The following is a 12,590-nucleotide window of genomic DNA, read 5'->3' as shown; positions in this document are numbered from 1 at the left end:
GGGTCTATGCCATTGCTGGGGGAGGGGGGGTCTATGCCAACACTGCAGGGGGACTGGGTCTATGCCATTGCTGGGGGGGGGGGTCTATGCCAACACTGCAGGGGGACTGGGTCTATGCCATTGCTGGGGGGGGGGGTGTCTATGCCAACACTGCAGGGGGACTGGGTCTATGCCATTGCTGGGGGGGGGGGGGTCTATGCCGTTGCTGGGGGGGGGGTCTATGCCAGCACTGCAGGGGGTCTGGGTCTATGCCATTGCTGGGGGGGGCGGGGTGTCTATGCCAACACTGCAGGGGGACTGGGTCTATGCCATTGCTGGGGGGGGGGGGGGGGTCTATGCCAGCACTGCAGGGGGTCTGGGTCTATGCCATTGCTGGGGGGTGGGTCTATGCCAGCACTGCAGGGGGACTGGGTCTATGCCATTGCTGGGGGGGGGGGGTCTATGCCAGCACTGCAGGGGGTCTGGGTCTATGCCATTGCTGGGGGGGGGTCTATGCCAACACTGCAGGGGGTCTGGGTCTATGCCATTGCTGGGGGGGGGGGTGTCTATGCCAGTACTGCAGGGGGTCTGGGTCTATGCCATTGCTGGGGGGGGGGGTCTATGCCAGCACTGGAGGGGGTTTGGGTCTATGCCATTGCTGGGGGGGGTCTATGCCAGCACTGTGGGGGGGGGGGTCTTGGTCCATGCCATCGCTGGGGAGGGTCTGCGCCTGCACTGCAGGGGGTCTGGTTCTTCGTCACTGCCGGGGAGGGTCTGTGCCAGCACTGCAGGGGGTCTGGTTCTTCGTCGCTGCCGGGGAGGGTCTGTGCCAGCATTGCAGGGGGTCTGGTTCTGCGTTGCTGCCGGGGAGGGTCTGCGCCTCACCATTGCTTTCTCCTTCCACCCAGGATCTGAGTCCAGAGAGCGCATTGAGCATCCGCGTCCGAGCCATGAATCAAATCTGTGACCTGGCGAAAACCAAGAAATTTGAGGATGTGAGTGTGAAAGCACCTTGGGTTATCCCTTCTCTAGTGCTCGAGCAGTGCTGCAGTGTAAAGGATGGGGAATGAACAGAAAAGCCATAATGAGCTTATTTCTGAGATTGGAATATTTGCCAGAAATCTCTTCTGTTTTCTTATGGACAAATTATGTTAAAGTGATATATTATAATAAAAAAATTATATATTTTACAAATTATGTAAATAAATATGCAAAAATTTTATATTTATATACATTTTTTTTAATTTGCCTACATGTGTATATCTATTTTTGTATTTCAGCACGCGGTGGAGGCGATCTGGACGTCGGTCTCGGATCTCCTAGAAGCCGATCAGCCGGCGGAGGGCAGACACAACGTACTCAACCTGCTGAAAAACCTGATTATAGGACAGGTGCGGCCCCGTCCTGAGGCGTCAGGGCATGCTGGGAGTTGTAGTTTTACAACACCATTTTAGGATAAATAAAATAGCAAATTATTTCTTTTTTTTTTCCTTTTTTTTTTTTTTTATTATACACAGGGGGACCGGCTGGGCTTTCTCCGGGCTCATTTCTTCCATGTCATAAAGGATTACCCCAGTAAGGAGGACATTGTGGAGAGGCTGGAGGTGTTCAAAGCCCTGACCGATAACGGCCGAGACATCACCTATCTGGAGGAGGAGCTGGGTAGGTGCGAAGAGAAGAGTAATGTTATAGATCTTCCTATTTATCCTGCGGTATTCTAATGCAGCCGCCCGGATCAGAGATCGTACCCATTAGACGCCGCGGCCAATAGTGACTGCAGCATCTAAGCGGTGAGACGGAGGAAAATGGGCTCGCTCGATCCCTCAGTCGGCACTTGAGTGCCAATGGATCCGGCTGCCTTAAGAAGAGTTTCTAGAGCTGCACTTTTTGCCTAGGAGCTCGGCCGCCTCCTGCCCACTCAGTAGTGGCCGAGAAAATGTAAAAATTGTCCATTCATGAACTTTTATGAAGATTGCACTTAAGCCCACTTAAGAAGATGAACATATTGTTGTAAGACATCCGAAGCTGCCTTCATAAAGTGGCCACGCTTTCACACCAGGGTTGGCAGCTGTGTGTGTATTCTGCAGTTTTATGTAGCACAATGTAAATCTTGTACTGGCAGGAGCTGATTTCTGCTAAATAATAATTATTATTATTATTATTATTATTATTATTATATAATAATTTTTATACTATATATAATCATTATCATTTATTATCATTATCAAATCATTATTATTAAATCATTATCAAATAATTATTATTATTAAATCATTATTATAATTTGATAATATAATATCATTAATTATCAAATCCTTATCAAATCATTATTATTATTAAATCCTTATTATTATAATTATTTAATATCATTAATTATCAAATCCTTATTATCAAATCCTTATTATCAAATCATCATTATTAAATCATTATAATTTGATAGTAATATTATTATTATTATTATTATTATTATTATTATTATGTAATATATTTTTTATTTTATTAATATTATTATAATAATAATGATAATAATGATTTATTATTATTATTATTATTATTATTATTATTATTATTATTATTATTATTATTATTATTAATCATTGAAATATAATTATTATAACATTATTATTATATTATTTTTTATATTGTATTTTATATTATATTTTATATTGTATTTTTATATTTTTTGTGTATTTATATTTTTATATTATATTTTTGTTTTGTATTGTATTTTGTATTTTATATTAATATTTTGTATTTTTGTATTTTAAATTATTATTATTGCTGTTACTATTAATAAAATAAAATAATAAAATAAAAATATAAATATATATTATATAAAAAATTTTTTTTTTTTTGTAGCCACTTTTGTCCTGAAGTGGATGGACTCTGGGCTCTCTCCAGACTTTCTCCTGGTGTTGGTGAATCTGGTGAAGTTTCACAGCTGTTATCTGGAAAGTTATATTGCTCCTATGGTGCAGTGAGTATTCCTATAGTAATCACTACACGAGAATCTATTCTATGCAGTATTATTTTATACCAATCTTGCACTGAGTGCCAGTAGGGAAACAGCCAGCAAGTAGGTTATCGAGCAAACCCTTTAATCTTTCTCTTGCAGAATGATCTGTCTGCTTTGTAACCGGACCACTTCTTCCTACGACATTGAGGTCAGTTCTGTTCAATTTACTGGGCGATCAGTCACACTGCAGCTTCCTTTTCCTTTTATTCCAGAACACGATCGCTTGCCCTACATATGTAAATGTATTTTTTAAATTTTTTTTTTTTTTTTTTTTTTTGTACCTTGTGTAAATGTCACTGTTCTGCTGAATCAGGCCACGTTTTTCTTATATTTCTACTCTCCGTTCCTGAGATACGGCCACCTTTTCCCTACTGTTTTTCATTTTCCAAGTGGGTGTGGACTTTAAGATGGTGACACCCACTTGGTTAACAAGACTAGATTTATATGCACAGAAGAGGCCATATCTCTGGAACAGAGAGGCGCAGGAACAAAAGAAAAATATCGCCGGATTCGGCAGAGCTGCAGCTTTTACACCAGGTAAAAAAAGACATTTATGCCAAGGGTTCCTGAGCTCTGATCCCTAAGATATAATCTCTTTCAAGCTATCAATCCAATCCTATGTGAAAAGCTAAATGATAAATGCAAGTTCTCTTCAGCCCGGTACTTGTGCATTTAAGGCTGTGGCTATGGAGGAAGCTGAGACTTGTGCTTCTTCTAGGTCTCGCTGAAGGTCCTGGATGCTGTGGTTTGCTACAACTGCCTGCCCTCGGAGAGTATCCCCACCTTCGTCATTACATTGTGCCGGACAATCAACGTCAAGGAGCTGTGTGAATCGTGCTGGAAGGTGGGCACCGACAACTTACTGATCCATGAGGGTCCGACACTGCTCCATTCATTCTCTAGGGGGCTGCCAGAGAAATCTGGACAAAACACAACGGGAGCCCCGTAGAAAACAAATGGAGCAATGGTCACTTTTGTGCACCAATGCTTCATTCTGATGATCGGTGAGGGTCCCAGCTGTCTGACTGCCTCCAATTTTGAGTATCTGAGATAGATATAGATTAAAAAATATATTTAGATATATATTATATTAAAAAATATTTAAATGTATATGATGTTATAGTAAAAAAAATAAAAATATATATATATATATATATATATATATATATATATATATATATATATATATATATATACATACATACATACATACATACATACATACATACATACATACATACATACATACATACATACATACATACATACATACATACATACATACATACATACATACATACATACATACATACATACATAATGATAATGATAATGATAATGATAATGATAATGATAATGATAATGATAATGATAATGATAATGATAATGATAATGATAATGATAATGATAATGATAATGATAATGATAATGATAATGATAATAATAATATTATTATTTTTTTTTTTTTCTTCCCATAAGTTTGGCCCAAGACCTAAAACTGGGCACCACGGAAAGTCTCCACACCCACTGCACAGAAATAATCTTAAAGGGGTTGTCCCTTGCCCCTTGTTTCTGCGCTGGGGGTGAGAGGCTCTGCTGACGTCATTATGCATGCGTCCTACTCTGGTTTCGGATATGTGAGACCTGTCGAAACCTCGATGGCACTGTTATGTCAGTAGCGCACCTCACCTCCCAGTGTAAAAGCCAGAGGCCGTATTATAGGTAATTATCTTATTACTAAGATGTACTGCCACATTGACTGGGGGGATTTGACTTTTGGGACCCCCCCCCCCCCAACATCTCCCCCCCACCATTTAGTTTTATACCTCTCGCACTATTCTTTCCAATATGGCAAGTCCAGGGTCCTTCATGTTCATTATTTAATAATCTGGAATTTTAAAGGACTTTTCAATTATCATATTAAGAGTTTATCAGACCGGATTCATGATAAAAAAAAATAAATGCTTCACCCACTAAAGCCGCTGCGGTTTAACCATGTATGTGCAATGGCTGATGATCGTTTGTGACTATCCTGGCCGGGGTCATTGCTGTTATATGCTTAGACTTGGAAGGGATCAGAGCAGCTGTGGCTTTAAAGGGCGACTATCTAATATATTACATTAGGAGGTCCCGATGCCGGCCGCCCGTACACCCAAATGGCATATGACATCACCAGCCCCTCGCACCCCCCGATGTGGAAGCGGACTCCTTTTAAGGGGCAGTCATTGCTTCAACATATCTTAATCTATTGCCTTTCTAATCTTGTTTATTACCCAGAATGAGATTTTGTATTTTTGTCTCCGCAGCTGATGAGAAACCTCCTGGGAACGCACCTCGGCCACAGCGCGATTTATACCATGAGCCGAATTATGGAAGACAAGTAAGATGAATGGTTCCGCTGCCGAGCGCAGAGATCTCACTATAGACGGGTGTATAACATATCGCAGAAATGAGCTGGCATAAAGGGTCCAAATATTCAGCCGCCATTTCATCATTTGGGATGTAGCTGAGCTGGAGGTGCACGTGCGAGCACTGCTGTGCTATAGCGGGACTCCCATCTCCTGCAATTATAGGAAATCCTCAGAATATGCCACAAATGTATAGTAGATGCAGATCCCCACCCACAACAGGACCTGCATGCATCTCGCAGGTCAATGGAGAGGTGATAGGGATTCCCATACAAATTTAATAGGCATTTTGATCTTCTTTGTCGCTCCTAATTGGGAGACCCAGACAATTGGTGTATAGCTATGCCTCCGGAGGCCACACAAAGTATTACACTAAAAGTGTAAAGCCCCTCCCCTTCAGCCTATACACCCCCCGTACTGCTACGGGCTCATCAGTTTTTATGCTTTGTGCGAAGGAGGTCAGACATCCACGCATAGCTCCACAGCTTAGTCAGCAGCAGCTGCTGACTATGTCGGATGGAAGAAAAGAGGGCCCATAACAGGGCCCCCAGCATGCTCCCTTCTCACCCCACTCTTGTCGGCGGTGTTGTTAAGGTTGAGGTATCCATTGCGGGTACGGAGGCTGGAGCCCACATGCTGTTTTTCCTTCCCCATCCCCCTTAGGGCTCTGGGTGAAGTGGGATCCTTTCGGTCTCCAGGCACAGGAGACCGTGCTCCATCCACAGCTCCTGAGGACCCTGCTGGATAGGAGCCGAGTATCGTTCAGGGACATGGCCCTGCTACTTGGAGGTACTCTGTGTCCCCGTGGGGACTGCGCACAGCAACACTCCAGCATTGCTGGGTGTGCTAGTGCACCGGGGACAGCAGCGCTGGCTGCATGTGTGCCACTATACACTCAGCGTTGCTGAGTGTATTTGTGTAGGGGGACTGCCGCACTGACCGCCGCTGCCATGGTTATGCCTGCGGCGCGGCTGGGACTGTTAGTGCGCCGGGGACTTCCGCGCCGACCGCGCTTATACGGCGGCCGCGCTTATAACTATAGTCCCCGGCTTCTGCGGCCTAGTCTCATTCTTTTCCCGCCCCCAGCCCTGCCAGTCAGGGGAAGGGCGGGACGCTGTACAGGTCGGCAGCACTGAGGGCTGGAGCATGCTTTGCATACTCCACCCCCCTCACTCTGCACAGTGGGGCACCAGTTCCCGCACTTTTCTGGGTCACGCCCACGGCTCCCTCCTCTCCCCAGGACGCTGGCAGCCATTCCTCTCAGCTCTGCTAACGCTGGAGAGGAGAGACAAGCTCAGAGACCCAGGCAGGAATTCTGGTGCCCACACAAATGCTTTGCGCAGGCGGTAAGCAGCACCTGTGGTGCTGGCCCCACTAGTGCAGAAGTGTATTTATAGTTTATATGATTATAGTCTATGCTTTACACTGTAGGGTGCACTGTTGATTTGTGGCTATTTACCCTCTTGTATTGCTCAGAGGAGACAACAGCATGTCGTCCACAAATAGCAAGGGTGCCATGGCACAGACTTACTATGCTGCCTGTGCAGCATGTACGGCTATACTGCCGGCAGGTTCCACTGACCCTCATTGTGTGCAATGCTCGGCCCCTGTGGCACTTTCTCAGCCGGAGCCTCTGCTAGGGGTGGCCCAGGGAGAACCACCTGTTAACACTGTCCAGGTGACAGGGACGGAGTTTGCAGTTTTTACTGAAAGACTTTCTGAGACTATGGCTAAGATATTAGAAGCCTTGCAGTCCAGGCTGGCATCTCAAGCCAGGGGCACTGTGTTATCATTGTCCCCTGGTTCCCCTCAGTTGGAACAGCAATGTCTTCCCGGGGTGTCTCATGGATCCCAGGGTGAGGTCTCTGACACGGACCGCAGCCCCAGACCGACTAAGCGAGCTCGCTATGAAATTCCCTCGACATCATCACAATGTTCAGGGTCTCAGCGAGAGGACTCTCTGTATGATGAAGCGGAGGTAGCTGATCAGGATTCTGATCCTGAAGCCGCTCTCAACCTTGATACTCCTGATGGGGACGCCATAGTGAATGATCTTATTGCGTCCATCAATGAAATGTTGGATATTTCTCCCTCAGCTCCTCCAGTGGAGGAGTCAGCTTCTCAGCAGGAGAAGTTCCGTTTCAGGTTTCCTAAGCGTACAAAGAGTATGTTTCTGGACCACTCTGACTTCAGAGAGGCAGTCCAGAAACACCGAGCTTATCCAGATAAGCGTTTTTCCAAGCGCCTTAAGGATACATGTTACCCTTTTCCCCCTGACGTGGTCAAGGGCTGGACTCAGTGTCCCAAGGTGGATCCTCCAATCTCCAGACTGGCGGCTAGATCCATAGTTGCAGTGGAAGATGGAGCTTCACTCAAGGATGCCACTGACAGACAGATGGAGCTCTGGTTGAAATCCATCTATGAAGCTATCGGCGCGTCTTTTGCTCCAGCATTCGCAGCCGTATGGGCACTCCAAGCTATCTCAGCTGGTCAGGCGCAAATTGACGCACTCACGTACGTCTGCGCCGCAGGTGGCGTCCATAACTTCTCAAACGTCGGCATTTGCGTCCTACGCTATTAATGCTGTCCTGGACTCTGCGAGCCGTACGGCGGTTGCAGCCGCCAATTCGGTGGTAATACGCAGGGCCTTGTGGCTGCGGGAATGGAAGGCAGATTCGGCTTCCAAAAAGTGCTTAACTGGATTGCCATTTTCTGGCGACCATTTGTTTGGTGAGAGATTGGATGAAATCATCAAACAATCCAAGGGAAAGGAAACATCCTTACCCCAAGCCAAACCAAAAACACCCCAACAGAGGAGGGGACAGTCGAGGTTTCGGTCCTTTCGGGGTGCGGGCAGGTCACAATTCTCCTCGTCCAAAAGGCCTCAGAAGGATCAGAGGAACGCAGACGCATGGCGGTCTAAATCACGCCCTAAAAAGACCGCCGGAGGTGCCGCTACCAAGGCGGCTTCCTCATGACTTACGGCCTCCTCACACCGCATCCTCGGTCGGTGGCAGGCTCTCCCGCTTTTGCGACACCTGGCTGCCACAAGTAAAAGACCGTTGGGTGAGAGACATTTTGTCTCACGGTTACAGGATAGAGTTCAGCTCTCGTCCTCCGACTCGATTCTTCAGAACATCTCCGCCTCCCGAGCGAGCCGAGGCTCTTCTGCAGGCGGTGGGCATTCTGAAGGCAGAAGGAGTGGTGGTCCCGGTTCCTCTTCAGCAACAGGGTCACGGTTTCTACTCCAACCTGTTTGTGGTTCCAAAGAAGGACGGGTCCTTCCGTCCTGTTTTGGACCTAAAACTGCTCAACAAACACGTAAGGACCAGGCGGTTCCGGATGGAATCCCTCCGCTCCGTCATCGCCTCAATGTCCCAAGGAGATTTCCTAGCATCGATCGATATCAAGGATGCTTATCTCCACGTACCAATTGCTCCAGAGCATCAGCGCTTCTTGCGCTTCGCCATAGGAGACGAACACCTTCAGTTCGCGGCACTGCCGTTCGGCCTGGCGACAGCCCCAAGGGTTTTCACCAAGGTCATGGCAGCAGTAGTTGCGGTCCTCCACTCTCAGGGTCACTCAGTGATACCTTACTTAGACGATCTGCTGGTCAAGGCACCCTCTCAAGAGGCATGCCAACACAGCCTCGATGTTACTCTGGAGATTCTCCAGAGTTTCGGGTGGATCATCAATTTTCCAAAGTCAAATCTGACACCGGTCCAATCACTGACATATCTTGGCATGGAGTTTCATACTCTTCCAGCGATAGTGAAGCTTCCGCTGGACAAACAGCGTTCACTACACACAGGGGTACAATCTCTCCTTCAAGGTCGGTCACACCCCTTGACGCACCTCATGCACTTCCTGGGGAAGATGGTGGCAGCAATGGAAGCAGTCCCTTTCGCGCAGTTTCACCTGCGCCCTCTTCAATGGGACATCCTACGCAAGTGGGACAGGAGGCCGACGTCCCTAGACAGGAACGTCTCCCTCTCTCAAGCAACCAAAGCTTCCCTTCGGTGGTGGCTTCTTCCCACCTCATTATCGAAAGGGAAATCCTTCCTACCCCCATCCTGGGCGGTGGTCACGACGGACGCGAGCCTGTCAGGGTGGGGAGCAGTTTTTCTCCACCACAGGGCTCAGGGTACGTGGACTCAGCAAGAGTCCTCACTTCAGATCAATGTTCTGGAGATCAGGGCAGTGTATCTTGCCCTAAAAGCGTTCCAGCAGTGGCTGGAAGGCAAGCAGATCCGAATTCAGTCGGACAACTCCACAGCGGTGGCTTACATCAACCACCAAGGTGGGACACGCAGTCGGCAAGCCTTCCAGGAAGTCCGGAGGATTCTGCTGTGGGTGGAAGCCACAGCATCCACCATATCAGCAGTTCACATCCCGGGCGTAGAAAACTGGGAAGCAGACTTTCTCAGTCGCCAGGGCATGGACGCAGGGGAATGGTCCCTTCACCCGGACGTGTTTCAGGAGATCTGTTGCCGCTGGGGGATGCCGGACGTCGACCTAATGGCGTCACGGCACAACAACAAGGTCCCAACATTCATGGCTCGATCTCAAGATCACAGAGCTCTGGCGGCAGACGCCTTAGTTCAGGATTGGTCGCAGTTTCAGCTTCCTTATGTGTTTCTTCCTCTGGCTCTGTTGCCCAGAGTGTTACGCAAGATAAGGGCCGACTGCCGCCGCGCCATCCTCGTCGCTCCAGACTGGCCGAGGAGGTCGTGGTACCCGGATCTGTGGCATCTCACGGTCGGCCAACCGTGGGCACTGCCAGACCGACCAGATTTGCTGTCTCAAGGGCCGTTTTTCCATCTGAATTCTGCGGCCCTCAACCTGACTGTGTGGCCATTGAGTCCTGGATCCTAGCGTCTTCAGGATTATCTCAAGAGGTCATTGCCACTATGAGACAGGCTAGGAAACCAACGTCCGCCAAGATCTACCACAGGACGTGGAAAATATTCCTGTCGTGGTGCTCTGCTCAGGCGTTTTCTCCCTGGCCATTTGCCTTGCCCACTTTTCATCTCAATCAGGACCTCTCCTTACCCTCGTTTTGTCCTCATCCAGTTCACCAATGTGAAAAGGATTTGCACTTGTTAGATCTGGTGAGAGCACTCAGACTCTACATTTCTCGTACGGCGCCCCTGCGCCGCTCCGATGCTCTCTTTGTCCTTGTCGCTGGCCAGCGTAAAGGGACACAAGCTTCCAAATCAACCCTGGCTCGGTGGATCAAGGAACCAATTCTCGAAGCTTACCGTTCCTCGGGGCTTCCGGTTCCCTCAGGACTGAAGGCCCATTCTACCAGGGCCGTGGGAGCGTCCTGGGCCTTGCGACACCAGGCTACGGCTCAACAGGTGTCAGGCGGCTACCTGGTCGAGCCTGCACACTTTCACGAAACACTATCAGATGCATACCTATGCTTCGGCAGATGCCAGCCTAGGTAGGCGAGTCCTTCAGGCGGCAGTTGCCCACCTGTAGGACGGAGCCGTTACGGCTCTATTATGAGGTATTATTTACCCACCCAGGGACTGCTTTTGGACGTCCCAATTGTCTGGGTCTCCCAATTAGGAGCGACAAAGAAGGGAATTTTGTTTACGTACCGTAAATTCCTTTTCTTCTAGCTCCAATTGGGAGACCCAGCACCCGCCCCTGTTTTTTGTATACACATGTTGTTCATGTTAAATGGTTTCAGTTCTCCGATATTCCTTCGGATTGAATTTACTTTAAACCAGTTTATAATTTTTTCCTCCTGGCTTTTGCACCAAAACTGATGAGCCCGTAGCAGCACGGGGGGTGTATAGGCTGAAGGGGAGGGGCTTTACACTTTTAGTGTAATACTTTGTGTGGCCTCCGGAGGCATAGCTATACACCAATTGTCTGGGTCTCCCAATTGGAGCTAGAAGAAAAGGAATTTACGGTAAGTAAACAAAATTCCCTTCTTTCTGATTAAAAGCATGGTTTTCGAGAGCGGGTCCCATTTGTTGGTAGCCACAACTACCAGAATTTTCATTTTATAAGACGCACTGGATTATAAGGCATACCCTAAATTTAGAGGGGGAAAAAAAGGGTCAGTCTTATAAACCAGGGACGACGGCAGTGGTGTAGTGGGGTCACAGGAGGCAGGGGCACTGGTGGAGCCGGGGTCACAGGAGGCAGGGGCGGTGGTGGAGCCGGGGTCACAGGAGGCAGGGGCGGTGGTGGAGCCGGGGTCACAGGAGGCAGGGGCGGTGGTGGAGCCGGGGTCACAGGAGGCAGGGGCACTGGTGGAGCCGGGGTCACAGGAGGTAGGGGCGGTGGTGGATCCGGGGTCACAGGAGGCAGGGGCGGTGGTGGAGCAGGCTTGCAGGGGCAGTGGTGGAGCGGGGTTCGTAGGAGGCAGGGGCGGTGGTGGAGCGGGGTCACTGGAGGCAGGGGCGGTGGTGGAGTGGGGTCGCAGGAGGCAGGGGCAGTGGTGGAGTATGGCTATGGCACAGTGTCCCATATGCTCGTTCCAGGCGCTGTGAGGCAGGAACATCCATAAACTGTCAGCGTTGCGGGCTTCAATTAAATGGTGCTCAGTCAGCATGCACAGATTGAGCTATCTGCTCAATGACAAGCTGAGATCTCATCTGCGCAGGCGCTGCCTTTGCGTGCTGTTTTCCTTAAGTCTGCTGCTGGGTGATCATTGGGCCGAAGGCGTCACGTGCGAGAGCAGAGAGCTCCATCTGCGCACACGCTGACTCCGGGTGCCATTATTTGAGGCACGCCCCAACGACTTTTTCAGGATGGCCCCGGTCTCACTGCCCGCAACACAGCGCCCTCTGCATCGCCCCTGCCTTCTGTGACCATTCTGCACCACCCCCAACAGTAAGCTACATTCGCATTATAAGACACACCCCTCATTTTCCTCCCAAATTTTTAAAATCCGAAAAATACGATGCTTTATGGCATAAATCTACTAAATGGGAAATACCTGTTTTAATATAAAGATCAGTAAGCGCTGTAGCTCCTTCCAGGTTTCAGCCCTCACACAAGTCACACATTGAATATCCCCTGCCTTAGCTGGAAGTTGGAAGATTTCTAGTGGAGCTTGCTCTATATACAGTGAGAACCAGCAGTCATATACAGCCGGGATCAGAGATCTTATCCTGGCCATTTAACCCCTCAGATGCTGCATAAGTGGTAACCGCAGCATCCAAGCG

General features: G+C 48.4%; 1 protein-coding gene across 4 annotated transcripts in view; it reads left to right on the top strand.

Annotated features, from left to right (window-relative positions):
• Positions 1 to 890: 890 nt before the first annotated feature.
• The window catches only part of TSC2 (TSC complex subunit 2), an 87,205-nt gene continuing 75,505 nt past the window's right edge, over positions 891 to 12,590 (top strand). For 3 of the 4 annotated variants that reach the window (XM_075318306.1, XM_075318305.1, XM_075318303.1), the window contains exons 1-7: positions 894 to 974; positions 1,260 to 1,370; positions 1,497 to 1,641; positions 2,839 to 2,956; positions 3,095 to 3,143; positions 3,714 to 3,839; positions 5,302 to 5,375. In XM_075318306.1, the coding sequence (XP_075174421.1) occupies positions 930 to 974; positions 1,260 to 1,370; positions 1,497 to 1,641; positions 2,839 to 2,956; positions 3,095 to 3,143; positions 3,714 to 3,839; positions 5,302 to 5,375 (668 nt within the window). In that variant the 5' untranslated portion in view covers positions 894 to 929. Of the gene's footprint in view, positions 975 to 1,259; positions 1,371 to 1,496; positions 1,642 to 2,838; positions 2,957 to 3,094; positions 3,144 to 3,713; positions 3,840 to 5,301; positions 5,376 to 12,590 lie in introns of all 4 variants that reach the window. The other variant, XM_075318307.1, reaches the window with a different exon arrangement.

This window comes from Anomaloglossus baeobatrachus, chromosome 7, assembly GCF_048569485.1.
Source record: "Anomaloglossus baeobatrachus isolate aAnoBae1 chromosome 7, aAnoBae1.hap1, whole genome shotgun sequence".
Classification (NCBI taxonomy): domain Eukaryota; kingdom Metazoa; phylum Chordata; class Amphibia; order Anura; family Aromobatidae; genus Anomaloglossus; species Anomaloglossus baeobatrachus.
Note: the sequence above shows the minus strand (reverse complement) of the source record. Positions and strands in the feature narration are given on the sequence as shown.